General features: G+C 42.4%; 1 protein-coding gene across 2 annotated transcripts in view; it reads right to left on the bottom strand.

Moving 5' to 3' along the window:
• LOC115175584 (CUB and sushi domain-containing protein 3) overlaps nucleotides 1–24,647 on the bottom strand; it is a 670,680-nt gene that overhangs the window by 316,854 nt on the left and 329,179 nt on the right. For both annotated transcript variants that reach the window (XM_029734929.1, XM_029734928.1), the window contains one exon: nucleotides 9,208–9,329. In XM_029734929.1, coding sequence (XP_029590789.1) covers nucleotides 9,208–9,329 — 122 coding nt within the window. The remainder of the gene's footprint in view (nucleotides 1–9,207; nucleotides 9,330–24,647) is intronic.

A 24,647-nucleotide genomic window follows, 5' to 3' on the forward strand; every position in this document is an offset into this window, starting at 1 on the left:
AAAAAACACAATTTCAAATTGCTTCATATAGTGCATTCGGAAAGTATTCAGACCCCTTGACTTTTTTCACAATTTGTTAAATTACAGCCTTATTCTAAAATTGGTTAAATATTTTTTTGCCTCATCAATCTACACACAATACTCCATAATGACAAAGCGAGAACAGGTTTTTAGACATAATTGCAAATGTTTTACAAATAAACAACAGAAATACCCTTTGCTATGAGACTCGAAATTGAGCTCAGGTGCATCCTGTTTCAATTGATCAACATTGAGACGTTTCTACAACTGGATTTGAGTCCACCTGTGGCAAATTCAATTGATTGGACATGATTTGGAAAGGCACTCATCTGTCTATATAAGATCCCACAGTTGACAGTGCATGTCAGAGCAAAAGCCAAGCCACGAGGTCGAAGGAACTGTCCATAGAGCTCCGAGACAGGATTGTGTCAAGGCACAGGTCTGGGGAAGGGTACCAAAAAATGTCTGCAGCATTGAAGGTCCCCAAGAAGAGAGTGGCCTCCATCATTCTGAAATGGAAGAAGTTTGGAACCCCCAAGACTCTTCCCAGAGCTGGCTGCACGGCCAAACTGAGCAATCGGGGGAGAAGAGCCTTGCTCAGGGAGGTGACCAAGAACCTGATGGTCACTCTAACAGAGCTCCAGAGTTCCTCTGTGGAGATGGGAGAACCATCCAGAAGGACAACCATCTCTGCAGCACTCCACCAATCAAGACTTTATGGTAGAGTGGCCAGACGGATGCCAATCCTCAGGAAACAGCCCGCTTGAAGTTTGCCAAAAGGCAACTAAAGGACACAGACCATGAGAAACAAGACTCTCTGGTCTGATGAAACCAAGATTGAACTCTTTGGCCTGAATGTCAAATGTCACGTCTGGAAGAAACCTGGCACCATCTCTGAGATGAAGCATGGTGGTGGCAGCATCATTCTGTGGGGATGTTTTTCAGTGGCAGGGACTGGGAGACTTGTCAGGATCGAGGGAAAGATGAATGGAGCAAAGTACTGAGAGATCCTTAATGAAAACCTGCTCCAGTGCTCAGGACCTCAAACTGGGGCGAAGGTTCACCCTCCAACAGGACAAAGACCCTAAGCACACAGCCAGTACAATGCAGGAGTGGCTTCAGGACAAGTCTCTGAATGTCCTTGAGTGGGCCAGCCAGAGCCGGGACTTGAACCCGATCGAACATCTCTGGAACATACCTGAAAATAGCTGTGCATCGACACTTCTCATTCAAAATGACAGAGTTTGAGAGGATCTGCAGAGAAGAATAGGAGAAACTCCCCAAATACAGGTGTGCCAAGCTTGTAGCGTCATATCCAAGAAGACTCGAGGCTGTAATAGCTGCCAAAGGTGCTTCAACAAAGTACTGAGTAAAGGTTCTGAATACATATGTAAATGTTACAGTTGAAGTCGGAAGTTTACATACACTGAGGTTGGAGTCATTAAAACTCGTTTTTCAACCAATTCCCAAATTTCTTGTTAACAAACTATAGTTTTGGCAAGTTGGTTTGGACATCTACTTTGTGCATGACACAAGTAATTTTTCCACCAATTGTTTACAGACAGATTATTTCACTTGTAATTCACTGTATCACAATTCCAGTGGGTCAGAATTTTACATACACTAAATTGACTGCGCCTTTAAACAGATTGGAATATTCCAGAAAATGTTGTCATGGCTTTAGAAGCTTCTGATATGCTAATTGACATCATTTGAGTCAATTGGAGGTGTACCTGTGGATGTATTTTAAGGCCTACCTTCAAACTTTGCTTGACATTATGGGAAAATCAAAAAGAATCAGCCAAGACCTCAGAAAAAAAGTGGACTCCACAAGTCTGGTTCATCATTGGGAGCAATTTCCAAACGCCTGAAGGTACCACGTTCATCTGTACAAACAATAGTACGCTGGTATAAACACCATGGGACCACGCAGCCATCATATCGCTCAGGAAGGAGACGCGTTCTGTCTCTTAGAGATGAACATACTTCGGTGCGAAAAGTGCAAATCAATCCCAGAACAACAGCAAAGGACCTTGATAAGATGCTGGAGGAAACAAGTACAAAAGTATCTATATCCACAGTAAAACATGTCCTATATCAACATAACATGAAAGGCCGCTCAGCAATGAGGAACCCACTGCTCCAAAACCGCCATAAAAAAGCCAGACTACGGGTTGCAACTGCACATGGGGACAAAGATCGTACTTTTTGGAGAAATGTCCTCTGGTCTGATGAAACAAAAATAGAACTGTTTGGCCATAATGACCATCATTATGTTTGGAGGAAAAAGGGGGACGTTTGCAAGCGAAAGAACACCATCCCAAACGTGAAGCACGGGGGTGGCAGCATCATGTTGTGGGGGTGCTTTGCTGCAGGAGGGACTGGTGCACTTCAGAAAATAGATGGCATCATGAGGAAAGAAAATTATGTGGATATATTGTAGCAACATCTCAAGACATCAATCAGGAAGTCAAAGCTTGGTCGCAAATGGGTCTTCTAAATGGACAATAACCCCAAGCATACTTCCAAAGTTGTGGTAAAATGGCTTAAGGACAACAAAGTCAAGGTACAGTGGGGGAAAAAAGTATTTGATCCCCTGCTGATTTTGTACGTTTGCCCACTGATAAAGAAAGGATCAGTCTATAATTTTAATGGTAGGTTTATTTGAACAGTGAGAGACAGAATAACAACAAAAATATCCAGAAAAACGCATGTCGAAAATGTTATAAATTGATTTGCATTTTAATGAGGGAAATAAGTATTTGACCCCCTCTCAATCAGAAAGATTTCTGGCTCCAAGGTGTCTTTTATACAGGTTAGGAGTTTGAGATTAGGAGCACACTATTAAAGGGAGTGCTCCTAACCGCAGCTTGTTACCTGTAAAAAAGACACCTGTCCACAGAAGCAATCAATCAATCAGATTCCAAACTCTCCACCATGGCCAAGACCAAAGAGCTCTCCAAGGATGTCAGAGACAAGATTGTAGACCTATACAGGGCTGGAATGGGCTACAAGACCATCGCCAAGCAGCTTGGTGAGAAGGTGACAACATTCGGTGCGATAATTCGCAAATGGAAGACACACAAAAGAACTGTCAATATCCCTCGGCCTGGGGCTCCATGCAAGATCTCACCTCGTGGGGTTGCAATGATCATGAGAACGGTGAGGAATCAGCCCAGAAATACACGGGAGGATCTTGTCAATGATCTCAAGGCAGCTGGGACCATAGTCACCAAGAAAACAATTGTTAACACACTACGCTGTGAATGACTGAAATCCTGCAGCGCCCGCAAGGTCCCCCTGCTCAAGAATACATATACATGCCCGTCTGAAGTTTGCCAATAAACATCTGAATGATTCAGAGGACAACTGGTGAAAGTGTTGTGGTCAGATGAGACCAAAATGGAGCTCTTTGGCATCAACTCAACTCGCCATGTTTGGAGGAGGAGGAATGCTGCCTATGACCCCAAGAACACCATCTCCACCATCAAACATGGAGGTGGAAACATTATGCTTTGCGGGTGTTTTTCTGCTAAGGGGACAGGACAATTTCACCGCATCAAAGGGACGATGGACGGGGCCATGTACCGTCAAATCCTGGGTGAGAACATCCTTCCCTCAGCCAGGGCATTGAAAATGGGTCGTGGATGGGTATTCCAGCATGACAATGACCCAAAACACACGGCCAAGGCAACAAAGGAGTGGCTCAAGAAGAAGCACATTAAGGTCCTGGAGTGGCCTAGCCAGTCTCCAGACCTTAATTCCATAGAAAATCTGTGGAGGGAGCTGAAGGTTCGAGTTGCCAAACTTTAGCCTCGAAACCTTAATGACTTGGAGAAGATCTGCAAAGAGGATTGGGACAAAACCCCTCCTGAGATGTGTGCAAACCTGGTGGCCAACTACAAGAAACATCTGACCTCTGTGATTGCCAACAAGGGTCTTGCCACCAAGTACTAAGTCATGTTTTGCAGAGGGGTCAAATACTTATTTCCCTCATTAAAATGCAAATCATTTTATAACATTTTTGACATGTGTTTTTCTGGATTTTTTTGTTGTTATTCTGTCTCTCACTGTTCAAATAAACCTACCATTAAAATTATAAACTGATAATTTCTTTGTAAGTGGGCAAACGTACAAAATCAGCAGGGGATCAAATACTTTTTCCCCCCACTGTATTGGAGTGGCCATCACAAAGCCTTGACCTCAATCCTATAGAAAATTTGTGGGCAGAACTGAAAAAGCGTGTGTGAGCAAGGAGGCCTACAAAGCTGATTCAGTTACACCAGCTCTGTCAGGAGGAATGGGCCAAAACTCACACAACTTATTGTGGGAAGCTTGTGGAAGGATACCCGAAACGTTTGACCCAAGTTAAACAATTTAAAGGCAATATTACTTCTGACCCACTGGGAACGTGATGAAATAAATCAAAGCTATTATTCTACTATTATTCTGGCATTTCACATTCTTAAAATAAAGTGGTGATCCTAACTGACCTAAGACAGGGGATTTTTACTAGGATTAAATGTCAGGAATTGTGAAAAACTGAGTTTAAATGTGTTTGGCTTAGGTGTATGTAAACTTCCGACTTCAAGTATATATTTTTTATATATATTTGCGACAATTTCTAAAAACCTGTATTTGCTTTGTCATTATGGGGTATTGTGTGTACTGATGATTGATGAGGAAAAACAACAATTGTAATACATTTTAGAATAAGGCTGTAACGTAACAAAATGTGGAAAAATCAAGGGGTCTGAATACTTTCCGAATGCCCTGTAAGACTGAATCGAGGTTGTCGGTTTCAAAAATACACTTGAGTTTCTTACCAAGATGACATTGAATGTTCCTGAGTGGCATAGTTACAGTTTTGAATTATATCAGCTTGAAAATATATGGCAAGACTTAAAAATGGCTGTCGAGCAATGATCAACAACCAACTTGACAGAGCTTGAAGAATAATGTAAAAATATTTTAGGATCCAGGTGTGCAAAACTCTTAGAGACTTACCCAGAAAGACTCACACCTGTAGTTGCTGCCAAAGGTGATTCTAACATGTACTGACTCAGGGGTGTGAATACTTATGTAAATTGATACTTTCTGAAGGTACTGTATATGGCATATGGGGCCTGCGTATACAGTAATTCAGCTAATATGTACAGATTTGTCCAACAGGCTACTGTTTGTTTTTCCCTTTTAGATGCTAGGTGCTATCTAGAACCTAAAAGGGTTCTTTGGCTGTCCCCATAGGAGAACCCTTTGAATAACTATTTTTGGTTCCAGGTATAACCGTTTTGTGTTCCAAGTAGAACCCTTTCCACAAATGGTTCTACTTGGAACCATCAGGGTTCTTCTATGGCGACAGTCGAATAACCCTTTGGGAACCCTTTTTTCTAAGAGTGTTCAAAGATAACATCAATGAATAAATATCGCTAGAACTAAGACTACATACGAACTTCAGTCTGCCTGGTGATTCATTCCGGTTGGATGTTCCATATTAATATTTTATCGCCCTCATTCTGCTCTGTTAAGGGCGCTGCTGTTTGATATTTGCTCTGGGTAGTGACATGTTTAATTGCACCTGAATCCTCCAGTCATCGCCTGTGGATAAATAGATGTCACTACTCATATCAATTACGAGGAATGCTGCAGCCCCTGGGTCTTGGGAGACAGCGATCGCAGGGTTCCTCCATCCTCTTTTATTACAAATGTGGATATGAGCTAAATCAATCCAGATGCCATGTGGGGCTGCTGTGTGTGTTCATCACTAACAGCTCCCTGTAGATGGCCCATCCTTCCCCTCTATGACAGCCCTCCTCCACTCTCTCTTCCTTCCTCCCTCACTCGCTCGCTCACTCTTTCATTTAGTCTCTCTCTCTTGCTCTCAGTTTTTCTCTCTCTCTCTGACTCACTCTCTTGCTTGTAGTCTCTCTCTCTGTATCTCTCTCTCACTCTCTGCCTCCGTCTCTGTCTCTCTCTCTCTCTCTCTCTCACTCTCTCTGTCTCTCTCTCTCTCTTTCTGCCTCTCTCTCTCTTTCTTTCTCTCTCTCACTCTCTCTGTCTCTCTCTCTCCTTCCTGAGCACACCTCAGAGGTGAACAGACTGCAGAGCCACAGTGTGGGAACAGCAGCACAGTGTATGATCCCATAAAACCAGAAGAACCCTCGACCCCCCCAATCTCCAACCTTCTGGAGGACAAACATATGCACACGCACATACACTCATGCACGCAAAAACACAAACAAACACACATTCAGACACACACATTAAGATACGCACACACACACGCACACACACACACTGCAGCGCTCTTGTGAGCACATATCAAAGCAGTGGATTAATCTCAAGCACAGCCGTAAAGGGAGGAACACCACAAATAAAAAGCGACACTGCCCACAAATATAACTACAGTAACTAGCAAATACCATCATCCAGCCCCACATAAAAAAGCTTGTCGGTCCTTGAGGCACCGCTGCATGTACTATCCAGCTGGGATGATGGTGTGAAAGGACAGAGAAGAGAGAGAGAGAGAGAGGGCACAGGAGAGAGAGAGAGAGAGAGAGAGAGAGGGGCAGAGGAGAGAGAGAGAGAGAGGGGGCAGAGGAGAGAGAGAGAGAGAGGGCAGAGGAGAGAGAGAGAGAGCGAGAGCAAAAGAGAGAGAGAGCAAAAGAGAGAGAGAGCAAAAGAGAGAGAGAGAGAGGGCAGAGGGGATCTTATGGGAGGCCAGGAGGCGTGGGTTACGGGTGTATGAGCCAGAGAGCACGTTTGCTTAGGCTCAACAACATCTCGGCAGGCAGGTGACCCTGAGAGAGGTAGGCAGTGAGGCTGGAATAAAAATCATAGACCGGTAGGGGGAAGAGCAGGAGGGGGAGGAAGAGGAGGAGGATGTGGGGAGGTATGCAGCGGTAGTGGCAGCCCACCCGTTCACCTGCCCTTTACTGGATCATTACTGTATCCCAAATGGCACCCTATTCCCTATGGGCCATGGTAAAAAGGAGTGCACTATATAGGGAATAGGGTGCCATTTGGGATGTGGTCATTGACTGATAATCCTCTCAGAAGCTAGGGCTGGGACTATAGAGCATTACATAATAAAAACTAAAACCAGTTTTTTGTAGGATTAATATTATATTACAATACAGTGTCTTTCATTTAATCCTCATTCAAAAGAAAATAACAAACACTGGGTGGTCTTTTTCAAAACTATAAAATATGCCTGTCAAAAAAGGTATGTTGTTTCAGATACATTCTTTCTTGTTTACCTTCTAGCAAAAAGGTCAATGAGAAAAGCCCTCTGTAAGATACAACCTATAGTATTGTAACTCATTATCTTCACAGGCTGTCCAACCTGACACTCATTGGCATTGTCATCTTATCACCACTGCTTTCAGCCATGCATCCCATTCAATGAAACCGCCCTTCCTCCCTGTCTCTCTCTACCTCTTCTTCCTCTCCGTCTCACTTTACCTCTCCCTCCCTCCCTGTAGATTGCTCGTTGAGAGCAATTGAAATGACCAGAGTATTTGGTTTTGTAAGGGGTGACTATAAACAATCATTGACACCATTGACCTTATATTGCACTTGCTGGTGTTCATCATTGACATTCATTGACATTCATTGGCACAACGGGTTTTATGGGGAGTCAGTTAGCTGCATTTGTATTTGTATTTATTATGGATCCCCATTCGTTCCTGCCAAGGCAGCAGCTACTCTTCCTGGGGTCCAGTAAAATTGAGGCAGTTATGCAATTTTAAAAACATTATTTTGTATTTCACAACAGATTTCACAACACATTAAGTGTGTGACCTCAGGCCATTACTACCACATACACTACATGATCAAAAGCATGTTCAAAAATATAAGTATGACCAAAAATTCACTCTTCTGGGAAGGCTTTCCACTAGATGCTGGAACATTGCTGCGGGGACTTGCTTCCATTCAGCCACAATAGCATTAGTGAGGTCGGACACTGATGTTGGGCGATTACGCCTGGCTCGCAGTCAGCGTTCCAATTCATCCCAAAGGTGTTCGATGGGGTTGAGGTCAGGGCTCTGTGCAGGCCAGTCAAGTTCTTCCACACCAATCTCGACAAACCATTTCTGTATGGACCTCGCTTTGTTGACGGGGGAATTGTCATGCTGAAACAGGAAAGGGCCTTCCCCAAACTGTTGCCACAAAGTTGGAAGCACAGTATCGTATAGAATGTTATTGTATGCTGTAGCATTAAGATTTCCCTTCATTGTAACTAAGAGGCCTAGCCCAAACCATGCACTGCATTGAGGCAGGTAGCATTCTCCTGGCATCTGCCAAACCCAGATTTGTTCGTCGGACTGCAAACGGCGCTGAGCTTTATACCACTCCAGCTGACGCTTGGCTATGGGCATGGTGATCTTAGGCTTGTGTGCGGCTGCTCGGCCATGGAAACCCATTTCATGAAGCTCCCGATGAACAGTTCTTGCACTGACGTTGCTAATAGAGGCAGTTTGGAACTCGGTAGTGAGTGTTGCAACCGAGGACAGCCGATTTTTACACGCTACGCACTTCAGCACTTGGCGGTCCCGTTCTGTGAGCTTGTGTAGCCTACCACTTTGCGGCTGAGACGTTGTTGCTCCTAGACGCTTTCACTTCACAATAACAGCACAGATTTGACGAACTGACTTGTTGGAAAGATGGCATCCTATGACAGTGTCAGTTGAAAGTCACTGAGCTCTTCAGTAAGGCCATTTTACTGCCAATGTTTGTCTATGGAGATTGCGTGGCGGTGTGCTCAATTTTATACACCTGTCAGCAACGGGTGTGGCTGAATTAACCAACTCCACTAATTTGAAGGAGTATCCACATATTTTTGTATATATAGTGTATCTACAACACAAAATCCATGTCTACGTGTGTGTATAGTGTGCATGCTATCATGTGTGTGTGTGCATGCATCTGTGCCAGTGTGTGTCTCTTCACAGTCACCGCTGTTCCATAAGGTGTATTTTTAGCTGTTTTTACTGCTTGTATGAGTTACTTGATGTCGAATTGAGTTCTATGTAGTACTGTGCACCTCCCATAGTCTGTTCTGGACTGTGACAGTACGGTAGTATCGGCAGCCTAGCGCCTCTCTCTCTCTCTCTCTCTCTCTCTCTCTCTCTCTCTCAGCAGTGTGACAGTGGATGGACAGAACAGTAGTAAAGTCTGGCCTACCTTGTTGGGGTTGGTGGCCGTGAGAATCCAGACACACTGAGCGTTGGACTCATACTGGATGGGGAAGTTGGGCGAAGTGAATGTACCAGAAGGACCTTGAAGGTTAGAGCCGCATGTTTTCACTGTGAAAGGAAATGAAAGAGAAAGAGAAAAATAAAGAAATAAGGAAGGTTATTCATTTGGAGCCTGACATTTAACAACCTGACAAACACAAAAGTTGTGGTTAATTGGAGACAGATTTTGTTGAATGCTGTGTGTGTGTGCTTACGTGTGTGTAGGTAGTCGCTTTAGCTATATTGATTTGGCTCACATTGAATGCTTGTATTAATGAAATATCGTCAAGACACCAGGGCCCCTTTGCTTGGGCTATATTCAACTCATAATTATACTTCAACATATTCTTAATAGAGCATGCTGCTATCTGAAGCAGAACAAGTCATTTAAGGCCAGGGTTTCAGTTGTCATGAATTAGCAATATCATTTTATACTCAGATGACTAATTTCATGACAGCTGAACAAGTTAAACTCCGTGCAAACGAAAAAAACCACCAAGGCCTTATTCATTATCTTAATGGAGAAACACCAGTCATTATTTGTTAAATACAGACACGGCTTGTCTGTGTCCCGTCTGTCCTGCATGTCTTCCAAATGCACTGACAGCTATCAAAGATTACCAGGCTTGCGGCTAACACAGGCTAAAAAAGAGTTTCTGGAATATTAATCTGGAACAGGACACTACTATGACTATAAAGTCTTTGTTATTGGTGCCGTTCATCAGCGACAATGCCAAAGTAACAATGTTGTGATGGAGGGAAGACAAGGCTCTGGTTGAGTCTCAAATGGCACCCTATTCCCTATTTAGTGCACTACTTTTAAACATGGCCCATAACCTTCCCATTACATACTATAGACAGCAGGTTTTATCAGTCTCTGACATCTTGATTTCTTTTGAAAATAAATAAGTCATTATGTCTGTATGTAGCAAGGTGGCAACACCGATGACTCTGCAGACCCCTCAGGTATAAACCACGCTCTGCTGGTCTGCTCAGAAAGTCACTGGCACATTGAGACGAACGGCATCACAAGTAGCCTTGAATACAGTGCACTATACGGTCACACATAACGCACAAACTTTAAAGCATTTGGGTTAATTCAAGAAACCTTACATTGGGGTCCATTTACACAATAGGTCAGATAAAGTAAAAAAAATGGTTTTGGGTAATATCATATACCACTACTGCTACTTCATCTACCAGGTAGACTCCTTTCACTGGTAGATGTTTCCCTTTTGTGTGTGGGCAGTAGTTTGTAGGTACTTTGTTACCATTGCTATGGCAGATTCCATTGAATTTCAAACATAGATTTGACATCCAGGGCCAGACATGGAGTACTTCCTGTATCAACCACATAACTATAATGAGTAAAACGGGCCTCCCCATTCAAGTCAATGATACCATAATGTGTGGACTAGCAGCCATGTTGAGTGTACTCATAGGATTAAAGCAGGAAGTAAAAGCAGAAAATGTCCCATTCAGTCTCTGCTTTATTAACATGATCCATTCCATTTCAATAGGATTAACCCAGGAGAGATGAGGAAGTGTTTCAGTAATACTACAAGCCAATGAGCAAACAGAGAATGTCATTCCTGGGTATTTATAATGTCTGAGTCGTCCTCATAATAAGAGATGTGAACGACTGTCACTTTGGAGGTTATGTAATATCCTTGAGCTGGTGAGCTACAATAAAACAAATGGCACCGGGCTCTTTAATCATCCAATCCCCACACGAATGTTTAAAATACAGGAAATAATAGACATGGAGTCGATCAACTATCTCATCGGCCTTAGCTATGAGAGCAATGACATTCCCATTGTGTGTCTGTAAGGGGAATAAGATTTCTTCTTCTCAATACGACTTCGCTAATTAGTCTTCATTTTTTTAATAAACGCAACACACTTCCTATTACAATCTCATCTTGGGAGAGCAATAACAGATCCTCACCCGAAAAAGAGAGAGAGAAATAGATACAGACAGAGCCCTCGATAGAGCGAGAGAGAGAGAGAGAAAAAACAGAGCACCAATGAATAGTTAAATTGAAATTCATGATTAACTCTGCGTACCCTTGGGCTGTCCTGAAAATATAGATCTAGGCAATTTTCTGCATGATTTCAAGTGGCATCTTCCTTAATTAGTTTGTACAGCCTTTAGCCGCAGGAACAAACAGACATGTGGGTGACAGCCAACCAGTGATTTAGTGGCCAGCTAAAGGTCAGGGTACCACAGTGAGAAAGAAAGTGCCGTAGAGGAAGGGAGGGGAGGGGAGGTGGGTGGGTGGAGGTGTGACGGGATCGGGGGATTGTGACACAAACACAGGGAACAAACATACACAATGAGCTCAGGGAGGGAGGTGGGAATCAGGGGATTTATTCTGTGATAGTATGGTGCTGTGGAACGTGGTATGTGTGTGTGCGTGTGTCTCTCTCTCTCTCTCTCTCTCTCTCTCTCTCTTTCTCTCTCTGCTTGTACATATGCCAGCTTGTGTGTATGTACACTGAACAACAATTTAAATGCAAAATGTAAAGTGTTGGTCCTATGTTTCATGAGCTGAAATAAAAGATCCCTGTAATTTTCCATATGCACAAAAAGCTTATTTCTCTCACATTTTGTGCACTAATTTGTTTACATCCCTGTTAGTGAGCATTTCTCCTTTGCCAAGATAATCCATCCACCTGACAGGTGTGACATATCAAGAAGCTGATTAAACAACATGATCATTACACATGTGCACCTTGTGCTGGGGACAATAAAAGGCCACTCTAAAATGTGCAGTTTTGTCACATAACACAATGCCACAAATAACTCAATTGTTGAGGGAGCGTGCAATTGGCATGCTGACTGGAGGAATGTCCACCAGAGCTGTTGCCAGAGAATGAAATGTTAATTTCTCTACCATAAGACATTGTTTTACATCGTTTTAGAGAATTTGGCAGTATGTCCAACCAGCCTCACAACAGCAGACCATGTGTATGGCATCGTGTGGGTGAGCGGTTTGCTGATGTCAACTTTGCTGATGTCAACATGGTGACAGTGGGGTTATGGTATGGGCAGGCATAAGCTACGGCTCATGAACACAATTTCATATTATCGATGGCAATTAGAATCCACAGAAATACCGTGATGAGATCCTGTGGCCCATTGTGAGGCCAATTTATTTTAAGGTATCTGTGACCAACAAATGCATATCTGTATTCTGAGTCAGGGTTGGGTAGGTTACTTTCTAAATGTAATCCGTTATAGTTACTAGTTACCTGTCCAAAACTGTAATCAGTAACGTAACTTTTGGATTACCCAAACTCAGTAACGTAATCTGATTACATGTAGATTACTTTCCCCTTAAGAGGCAATAGAAGAAGACAATTGTTACCAATTGAACGACAGCTATTGCAGGATAAATCAATGTTAAAGTTTACATATCTGGCCATATATGGATGTTAAATTTTACTTTATAGGTTGGTTATGTAGGTTTCTTCTAACCCATCGATTTCTACTACATACTGTATAAAAATACGATCAAATGATATCTTTACATTAAAAACCAAAGTCTATCAGAATTCCAGTCATTCCAATAAATGTTATACCCCTTGATCTTGAAGAATAGGACTTAGAAATATGAAAGTATAGATTAGCCAAATTGTTTTACCTGAGCATGACCCCAAAACTAAGGACTCATTAGCCAGCCCTACTCTGTTGTTCATGATTTTGTTTGTCATGGAGGACTGATTGAGCTCGTTGATTCAAGTTGAAAAATAAATGCTGCGCTCATGGAATGACATGCTTTGAGCACTACTGAAAAGTGCTATTTACATGTGAAAAATGAATGCCATATGCTGCAAGCGCAGTAGGACTATTGTTTACCTTTTTGTTGGTGACACTTGGATATCTTAATAATATGCAGCTATTTAAAGGGCACATCCACAGATGAGACAATATCAAAAACCCCACCCTGCCTGTTTTGGTAAAAAACTGAAGGATTGGCCTGGAGAAATGTACTCACTCTCAGATTAATAGACATAGCTATGGATATTAATATTGATATCAAAAATATTGTTTTAACTATGTTATGAGTCTGTACAGTGTTTGTTTACATTTACAATGTTAACAAACATTGGAGAAAAACAAGCTTCTATTTTGGGTTCTCATGGAGTGTGACAGTTGAACTAAACTCATGAAGCATTTATAAGTTCTATTCTTCAATAATCAATGGATATATATATATATATATATATATATATATATATATATATATATATATATATCCATTGATTATTGAAGAATAGAACTTATAAATGCTTCATGAGTTTAGTTCAACTGTCACACTCCATGAGAACCCAATATATATATATATATATATATATATACACTACCGTTCAAAAGTTTGGGGTCATTTAGATATGTCCTTGTTTTTGAAGGATAAGCACATTTTTTGTCCATTAAAATAACACAAATTGATCAGAAATACAGTGCAGACATTGTTAATGTTGTAAATGACTATTGTAGCTGGAAACAGCTGACTTTTAATGGAATATCTACATAGGCGTACAGAGGCCCATTATCAGCAACCATCACTCCTGTGTTCCAATGGCACGTTGTGTTAGCTAATCCAAGTGTATCATTTTAAAAGGCTAATTGATCATTAGAAAACCCTTTTGCAATTATGTTAGCACAGCTGAAAACTGTTGTGCTGATTAAAGAAGCCTAATACAGCCTGGAATCAAACCAGGGCCTGTAGTGACACCTTTAGCACCTAAAGATGCAGTGCCTTAGATTGCTGTGCCACTCGGGAGTGCTAGATCAGCACTCCTACTCTGAGACTCTTTATAAATACGGGCCCTGATGATTTTAACTGTGATGATGGCAGTGGAGATGGTATTCTATTTGAAGAAAGCTAAGAGATGCCAACGAGAAAACAATGACTTTACCTTTCATGTTATGGCTTATTTCTCTGTGACGTGTAGTGGGAAACATGCCCATTTCAGAATATCATACAATTGCTTGAGTGTGAGTTGCAATTTTCCCCTTTGGATCGTGTTTGTGTTCATCTAAACAGGGTGAATAGTTTCTGGAACCATTTCCTCTGAATGATATCAGATTATGTCAACCGAGCCCCGAGTTTGAGCTTCAAACAAATCAAAGGCCTTTCAAACCAGGCTTTTTTTTTTACTGTGTAGGAAAATCAAAGATGAGATTACTTGCAGATGTATTTTGAGGTATAAGATGTTTGTAGTTCAATAACACACATTAGCGGTATATCAATACTTTCAGTTCATTTACAGTATTTGGCTTTGTTGTGTTAAAAAGCCCTATATTCCAATATCACATGGTCCTAGTGGGAATCTGTTTTTAATTACTGTTTAATGTGCACAGATAGTCCTATACTTCATGTGTTTCTACAGTATGTAATGTAGTAACACTCATGTGTGTGTGTGTATGTATGTATGTATGTATGTATGTATGTATGTATGTATGTATGTATGTATGTATGTATGTATGTATGTATGTATGTATGTATGTATGTATGTATGTATGTATGTATGTGTATGTGTGTGTGTGTGTGTGTGTGTGTGTGTGTGTGTGTGTGTGTGCGCGCGCTCATGTGCCTGTATATGTGTGTTTGCTTGTGTGTGTTCCCTCTCTCCCAACAACAGTATCGGAGCTGATTAAAGAAGTGATTTTTATTGGCCAGTCTGAGATATGGCTTTTAATTTGCAACTCTGACTAGAAGGCCAGCATCCCGGAGTCGCCTCTTCATTGTTGATGTTGAGACTGGTGTTTTGCGGGTACTATTTAATGAAGCTGCCAGTTGAGGACTTGTGAGGTGTCTGTTTCTCAAACTAGAGACTCTAATGTACTTGTCCTCTTGCTCAGTTGTGCACCGGGGCCTCCCACAACTCTTCTATTCTGGTTAGAGCCAGTTTACGCTGTTCTGTGAAGGGAGTAGTACACAGCATTGAACGAGATCTTCAGTTTCTTGGCAATTTCTCGCATGGAATAGCCTTCATTTCTCAGAACAAGAATAGACTGACAAGTTTCAGAAGAAAGTTATTTGTTTCAGGCCATTTTGAGCCTGTAATCGAACCCACAAATGTTGACGCTCCAGATACTCAACTAGTCTAAAGGCCAGTTTTATTGCTTCTTTAATCAGAACAACAGTTTCCAGCTGCGCTAACATAATTGCAAAAGGGTTTTCTAATGATCAATTAGCCTTTTAAAATGATAAACTTGGATTAGCTAATACATCGTGCCATTGGAACACAGGAGTGATGGTTGCTGATAATGGGCCTCTGTTCGCCTATGTAAATATTCCATTAAAAGTCAGCCGTTTCCAGCGACAATAGTCATTTACAACACTAACAATGTCTACACTGTATTTCTGATCAATTTAATGTTATTTTAGTGGTCAAAAAATGTGCTTTTCTTTCAAAAACAAGGACATTTCTAAGTGACCCCAAACGTTTCAACGGTAGTGTATATATAATGTATATATAATTTATAAGTCCAAAAATGGATCTAGGACCTACAGATTGCCCCTTTAATTCTATCAAAAGTATGCGATTTTGAGCATGTGTCCATTTGGATTTGAGAACAGCCATCCACAACAACCACAATCCGTAAGGCGCAAATAGCTAAATGAGAGAGCGGCTGTTACGGCCAGCGTTGGAGGAAGGGGACCAAAGCGCAGCGTGGTACGTGTTCATGATATTTATTAAACAATGAAACACTAGAGCCAAAGAAACAAAACGAAAAGCCAACAGTTCCGTCAGGTAACGAATACAAAACAGAAAACAACTACCCACAAAACACAGGTGGGAAAAGGCTGCCTAAGTATGGTTCCCAATCAGCTGCCTCTGATTGGAAACTATACCTGGCCAAAACATAGAAATAAAATACATAGAATGCCCATCCGTTACTCCCCAACCCTGTTCCCAGTCATGTGAAATCCATAAATTAGGGCCTATTTACTGTGTAAGTATGTCTGCATGTTTGTTTTTGTATATATATATATATATATATATATATATATATATATATATGAGAGAGAGAGAGAGAGAGAGAGAGAGAGAGAGAGAGAGAGAGATACTGAGAGAGAGATACTGAGAGAGAGATACTGAGAGAGAGATACTGAGAGAGAGATACTGAGAAAGAGATACTGAGAAAGAGATACTGAGAGAGAGAGAAAGAGATACTGAGAGAGAGATACTGAGAGAGAGAGAAAGAGATACTGAGACTGAGAGAGAGCGAGATACTGAGACTGAGAGAGCGAGATACTGAGACTGAGAGAGAGCGAGATACTGAGACTGAGAGAGAGCGAGATACTGAGACTGAGAGAGAGCGAGATACTGAGACTGAGAGAGAGCGAGATACTGAGACTGAGAGAGAGCGAGATACTGAGACTGAGAGAGAGCGAGATACTGAGACTGAGAGAGAGCGAGATACTGAGACTGAGAGAGAGCGAGATACTGAGACTGAGAGAGAGCGAGATACTGAGACTGAGAGAGAGCGAGATACTGAGACTGAGAGAGAGCGAGATACTGAGACTGAGAGAGAGAGAGATACTGAGACTGAGAGAGAGAGAGATACTGAGACTGAGAGAGAGAGAGATACTGAGACTGAGAGAGAGAGAGAGATACTGAGAGAGAGAGATACTGAGAGAGAGATACTGAGACAGAGAGAGAGATACTGAGAGAGATACTGAGACAGAGAGAGAGATACTGAGACAGAGAGAGAGAGAGAGATACTGAGACAGAGAGAGAGAGAGAGAGATACTGAGACAGAGAGAGAGAGAGAGATACTGAGACAGAGAGAGAGAGAGAGAGAGAGAGAGAGATACTGAGACAGAGAGAGAGATACTGAGACTGAGAGAGGTGAATCTGTGTGTGTATGATTTTGTGTGTGTCTCTGTTTAAGCATGTGTCTGTTGATGCGTCCGTGTTTGTCTCCACCACGGGGAGTCTTGTCCTCAGTGCTCCTGGAACCCAGTGGTGAAGGCAGCTGGCCTGAAAGTAGACAGAGATCTCACCCAGTGGTGAAGGCAGCTGGCCTGATAGTAGACAGAGACCTCACCCAGTGGTGAAGGCAGCTGGCCTGATAGTAGACAGAGATCTCACCCAGTGGTGAAGGCAGCTGGCCTGATAGCCTGCAGGGCCCCGGAGACAGAGACACAGACCTCACACAGTGTCTGGTAACATGGTGCTTACACACCCGATTACACACTAACACCTCACACCCACTCCTGTCTCACTGTACCACAGTAGTGGCCAAGTAATAAAGGCATGAGCCCTTTACCTCCCTCACTCCCTGTGTCTTTTGTCTCCATCTTTGACTCTCTTTTTGTCTCCCTTTCCATCTCTCTTTCTCTCTCTCGTTCACTATCTCAGTCTGTCTGTCACTTTCTCTCTTTCTCTCACTCTCAATTTATTTCTCTTTTTGACCTCTCTATCTCAGTCACTGTCACTGTAGTCAACACAACATGAGCAGTATCACTAAAGTGATGGCCTAAGAGTGGTATTAAAAAGTCTTCAAAGTCAGTCTCACTAGCTAGTCCCTCCATCCTTCAGTGTGCTTCAGGATGTCCGTCTCCACATGTACACCGTGACAACAACGTATGGACATAGAAATGGGATTTGTAACCATTGAGTTTTGGGGGCGGATAGTGTCAGCTAGGCCTCAGGGAAACAGAATCTGTGTTCTATCTAGGGGACATAGATCTAGGCATGCCTGTGTTCCATGGACTGACAGCTCAATTACTGCTTACTAAATGAAGAGCCTTGGCTCTCCCTGCTGGGTGCATGGCGTAACTTATAGCAAGCACGCCGAGCAGCCAGATAGAAATGATCTATACAATTAAGGGACACGATGGTGAGCAAACAATTCATTACCTTTCTAACCCCCACCTTCACAAACAAGGAAAATGATTTCACAAGAGGGACAAGACAGGGCTATACTCTCTGGTTCATCTAACACTGAGGGATAATGGCATCATGCTTGCTGGGAGAGGCAAAATAAAGTCTCTGAAATCTGACTTTGGTTGCCCTTAAGTCCCTTGTTTTTTCCTGTTGTTTTTTGTTAGGCAAATTAACAGTTCAGAGATCCAGATTGCAGATAATCCTCTTTTTGTTATCGTCTACAGTATTTTAATGGTGAACTTTCACAAACCCAGCTCTCCCAGTCAGGAATGCCAAGCCTGGGAGAAAAGCCTACACTTGAAGACATCAAGATAATTAGCCGTTTGCTGTTGATAAAACACCCTGCACATGTTTTACTTGTTTAGCTTGTTTTCTATCCTATTGTTGGTGTTTTATGTCCGCCAACATTCAGGCTGACCTTCCGCTGGGGGAAAACGAGCCAATTCAGCAGAGAGAATAAAGATTAGCTGGTCTGATTGGCGACTCGGAGGAACGGGAGGTACAAAGTAACCTAAAAAACAATGGCCACTGAGAATGATCAATGACATCATTAACCCTGACCCAAGGTACTTTGCCTTTTTCCCTTCCAAACAGGAGTACACTGGTCTCACACACAGACAAACACGGACAGGGAGAGACACACACGCACACACACAAGGAGGCAAGCCGGTGCAAGCATGCATGTTCACCCAACACACGCACATACCGCCGCCACACACGGAAAGTGGCGGCGGAACATTGCCTGCCCATTTCAAGGTGTAATTTGTAATACTGTCCACAGTAAAACTCATCATACATCATTTACAGCTAGTGGCAGAAGCAGCGGTCTCCCTAACTATACACAGGACAGTATAATATATACATTATGTATATATGTACAGTACCAGTCAAACATTTGGACACACCTACTCATTCAAGGTTTTTCTTTATTTTTGCTCTTTTATACATTGTAGAATAATAGTGAAGACATCAAAACAATGAAATAACACATATGGAATCATGTAGTAACCAAAAAAGTGTTAAACAACTCAAAATATACTTTATATTTGAGATTCTTCAAAGTAGCCACACTTTGCCTTGAGGACAACTTTGCACACTCTTGGCATTCTCTCAACCAGCTTCATGAGGTGCATTTCAATGAACAGGTGTGCCTTGATACAATTTAATTTGTGGAATTTCTTTCCTTCTTAATGCTTTCGAGCCAATCAATTGTGTTGTGACGAGGTAGGGGTGGTATACAGAAGATATCCCTACTTAGTAAAAGACCAAGTCCATATTATGGCAAGAACAGCTCAAATAGCAGCATACCACCCTGCATCCATCCCACTGCTGGCTTGCTTCTGAAGCTTAGCAAGGTTGGTCCTGGTCAGTCCCCGGATGGGAGACCAGATGCTGCTGGAAGTGGTGTTGGAAGGCCAGTAGGAGGCACCCTTTCCTCTGGTGTAACAAAATATCCCAATGCCTCAGGGCACACTGCCCTGTGTAGGGTGCTGTCTTTCTGCTGGGATGTTAAATGGGTGTCCTGACTCTGTGGTCACAAAAGATCCCATGGCACTTATTGTAAGAGTAAGGGTGTTAACCCTGGTGTCCTGGCTAAATTCCCAATCTGGCCCTCATACGGTCACCTAATCATCCCCAGCTTACAATTGGTTTATTCATCTCTCCCCTGTAACTATTCCCCAGGTTGTTGCTGTAAGTGAGAATGTGTTCTCAGTCAACTTACCTGGTAAAGTAAAAATAAGCAAAGAGAAACGACAGTCTATCATTACTTTACGACATGAAGGTCAGTCAATAGACAAAATGTCAATAACTTTTAAAGTTTCTTCAAGTGCAGTCGCAAAAACCATCAAGTGCTATGATGAAACTGGCTCTCATGAGGACCGCCACAGAGGATAGGAAGACCCAGAGTTACCTCTGCTGCAGAGAATAAGTTCATTAGAGTTAACTGCACCTCCGAAATTAATCCCCAAATAAATGCTTCACAGAGTTCAAGTAACAGACATCTCAACATCAACTGTTCCGAGGAGACTGCGTGAATCGGGCCTTCATGGTCGAATTGCTGCAAAGAAACCACTACTAAAGGACAACAATAAGAAGAAGAGACTTACTCGGGCCAAGAAACATGAGCAATGGACATTAGACCGGTGAAAATATGTCCTTTGGTCTGATGCGTCCAAATTTGAGATTTTTGGTTCCAACAGCTGTGTCTTTGTGAGACGCAGAGTAGGTGAATGGATGATCTCCGTATGTGTGGTTCCCACCGTGAAGCATGGAGGCAGAGGTGTGATGGTGTGGGGCTGCTTTGCTGGTGACACTGTCTGGGATTTATTTAGAATTAAAGTCACACTTAACCAGCATAGCTACCAAAGCATTCAGCAGCGATACGCCATCCCATCTGGTTTGCTTAGTGGGACTATCATTTGTTTTTCAACAGGACAATGACCCAAAACACAACTCCAGGCTGTGTAAGGGCAATTTGACCAAGAAGGAGAGTGATGGAGTGCTGCATCAGATGACCTGGCATCCACAATCACCCGACCTCAACCCAATTGAGATGGTTTGGGATGAGTTGGACCGCAGGGTGAAGAAAAAGCAGCCAACAAGTGCTCAGCATATGTGGGAACTCCTTTAAGACTGTTGGAAAAGCATTCCAGGTGAATCTGGTTGAGAGAATGCCAAGAGTGTGCAAAGTTGTCATCAAGGCAAGGGGTGACTACTTTGAAGAATCTCAAATATAAAATATATTTGTTTATCACTGTTTTGGTTACTACATGATTTTATATGTGTTATTTCACAGATTTGGTGTCTTCACTATTATTCTACAATGTAGAAAATAGTAAAATAAAGAAAAACCCTTGAATGAGTAGGTGTGTCCAAACTTTTGAATGGTACTATATACATCAGTGGAGGCTGCTGAGGGGAGAATGGCTCATAATAATGGCCGGAACGGGAAAATGGAATGGTATCAAACACCTGGAAACCATGTGTTTGATGTATTTGATTCCATTCCACAGATTCCGCTCCAGTCATTACCACGAGCCCATTCTCCACAATTAAGGTGCTACCAACCTCCTGTGGTATATATTGTACATGTGCACATTCAAATGTTGCTTTGCTAGTTTTAAAGAAATAAAAACAGGATGTCCTGACACTTTTTTGTTAACTTATTTAACCATTATTTAACTAGGAAAGTCAGTTAAGAACAAATTATTATTTACACTGAGGGCCTACCCCAGCCAAACCCTAACCCGGACAACTCTGGGCCAATTGTGCACCACCCTATCGGTCTGTAGCGACACCTCTAGCACTGAGATGCAGTGCATTAGACCACTGTGCACTTCATCATTTCCATACACAATACAATAAAAGTATGCTTTGTCTTTTGGCATTTGACGTCTATTTATTGGATTGTCCCTGTTAATCGACAGAGTCCAAGTACGACTGAAAAACGACCCTATTCTCTACCCTATTCTCTATATAGTGAATGTCTTTTAATAAGACCACTAAGGGCCCTGGTCATAAGTTGTGCACTAAATAGGGAATATTTTTGTCCTCCTAATTAAGTCCAACTGGCAGTGGATACAGTCGGGTTATACGTCATTATATCATACACTTCCTGGATGTATTTAGTCATATCAACCCTCTTCCATGCTTCAAAGACACTGCCAATCAGACTAAAGTACTGAAAGAAGTGAGAAGAATGTGTGGGCATATCGGCCTAACCAGCTGTCTGGTTGTCATGTGGCCATATGGCACTAGTGTTCACTGACATACTGTAATGCATTGAGATATGGTGGCGGATAAGTCATTTGTGGGACACAAGGACATCGCAGAGTTGACAATTGACAAGAAACAAGATCAAGAGTGCCTGTGACTTGGTTTTATATACAGTAGTGAACTGTTAAGTGTTGGTTTGATGGGAGGTTTGCAATATCCATCAGACAACTCTTGTAAAGAAGAAAGAGAGGCATATGGAATGTTCAAACTGAAAATTGTTCTGAGATTACAAAGTTTTAGCACATCCTCTGTATCGAACAACCTTCTCTCACTGAATAATAATTATCTCAAATTGAATCAAGAAAGAGCACTACTGTACCCCTGATACTGTGACCACGAAGTATCATCATGCCTACGAATCTTAATTTTATGTTGAGAGACTTTCACAGTTAATTTGGATAATTAATTTAGATCTATTTTGACTCTTGACATACTGTAGGAACCCCCACCCCCTCTTAGGGAACACAACAGCAGAGTCCAGTATAAAACCATTTAGACTGCTAAATAAGAAAAACAAGATACACACAATCCAACAAAAAAACTGACTCTAGGAAGCCTAGTGGTTAAGAGCGTTGGGTCAGTAACAGAAAGGTCGCTGTTTCGAATCCCTGAGCCAACTAGGGGAAAAATCTGTTGATGTGACCTTCTATGAGGCACTTAACCCTAGTTGCTCTGGATAAGAGTGTCTGCTAGAATGTAATCAACAAATAATGATCTTTAGTTTAAAATACAATTTGTTTAATCACCTTTAATCACCTGTATGGGGAAAAAGTGTGACCCTATTTCGACCCCCTGTAGACTGGAGTTGCCCATCCCTGATCTAAATATCTAACTGATCAGTATATATGAATAGTGTATAGGAAGTATTTTGGTTGTCTCTTGATGTCTTGACTAATTATATGTAATATAATATTGTCTTTGTGTTTCCTTTTCTCTGAGTAGCTGCTGCATGGTCAACAGCTAATGGGAATCCTAATAAACTAACTAAACATTACTCTGAAGGTAGTCTTCTGCTAGCCATGCTTTCCACCTGGCTACCCCTACCGCGGTCAACAGCTACTCGCCCAAGCCTTCCCCTTTTCTCCTTCTCCCAAATCCAGTCAGCTGATGTTCTGAAAGAGCGGCAAAATCTGGACCCCTACAAATCAGCCGGGCTAGACAATCTGGACCCTTTCTTTCTAAAATTATCTGCTGAAATTGTTGCAACCCCTATTACTAGCCTGTTCAACCTCTCTTTCGTGTCGTCTGAGATTCCAGAAGATTGGAAAGCAGCTGCTGTCATCCCCCTCTTCAAAGGAGGGGACACTCTTGACCCAAACTGCTACAGACCTATATCTATCCTACCCTGCCTTTCTAAGGTCTTCGAAAGCCAAGTCAAAAAACTAATTACAGACCATTTCCAATCGCACCGCACCTTCTCCGCTAATCAATCTGGTTTCAGAGATGGTCATGGGTGCACCTCAGCCACGCTCAAGGTTCTAAACGATATCGGAACCGCCATCGATAAGAAACAATACTGTGCTGCCGTAGTCATTGACCTGGCCAAGGCTTTCGACTCTGTCAATCACCACATCCTCATTGGCAGACTCAATAGCCTTGGTTTACTTCTCTGATAGTTTACTTCTCATCTACTTCTCTGATAGAGTTCAATGTGTCAAATCGGATGGCCTGTTGTCCGGGCCTCTGGCAGTCTCTATGGGGGTACCACAGGGTTCAATTCTTGGGCCAACTCTTTTCTCTGTATACATCAATGATGTCGCTCTTGCTGCTGGTGAGTCTCTGATCCACCTCTATGCAGACGACACCATTCTGTATACTTCTGGCCCTTCTTTGGACACTGTGTTAACAACCCTCCAGACGAGCTTCAATGCCATACAACTCTCCTTCCATGGCCTCCAACTGCTCTTAAATACAAGTAAAACTAAATGCATGCTCTTCAACTGATCGCTGCCCGCACCTGCCCGCCCGTCCAGCATCACTACTCTGGACGGTTCTTACTTAGAATATGTGGAATACTACAAGTACCTAGGTGTCTGGTTAGACTGTAAGCTCTCCTTCCAGACTCACATCAAACATCTCCAATCCAAAGTTAAATCTAGAATTGGCTTCCTATTTCGCAAAACAAAGCATCCTTCACTCATGCTGCCAAACATACCCTCGTAAAACTGACCATCCTACCGATCCTCGACTTCGGCGATGTCATTTACAAAATAGCCTCCAAAACCCTACTCAATTAACTGGATGCAGTCTATCACAGTGCCATCCGTTTTGTCACCAAAGCCCCATATACTACCCACCACTGCGACCTGTACGCTCTCGTTGGCTGGCCCTCGCTTCATACTCGTTGCCAAACCCACTGGCTCCAGGTCATCTACAAGACCCTGCTAGGTAAAGTCCCGCCTTATCTCAGCTCACTGGTCACCGTAGCAGCACCCACCTGTAGCACGCGCTCCAGCAGGTATATCTCTCTGGTCACCCCCAAAGCCAATTCCTCCTTTGGCCGTCTCTTCTTCCAGTTCTCTGCTGCCAATGACTGGAACGAACTACAAAAATCTCTGAAACTGGAAAAACTTATCTCCCTCACTAGCTTTAATCACCAACTGTCAGAGCAGCTCACAGATCACTACACCTGTACATAGCCCATCTATAATTTAGCCCAAACAACTACCTCTTCCCCTACTGTATTTATTTATTTATTTA

Source organism: Salmo trutta, chromosome 36 (genome assembly GCF_901001165.1).
Source record: "Salmo trutta chromosome 36, fSalTru1.1, whole genome shotgun sequence".
Lineage (NCBI taxonomy): Eukaryota > Metazoa > Chordata > Actinopteri > Salmoniformes > Salmonidae > Salmo > Salmo trutta.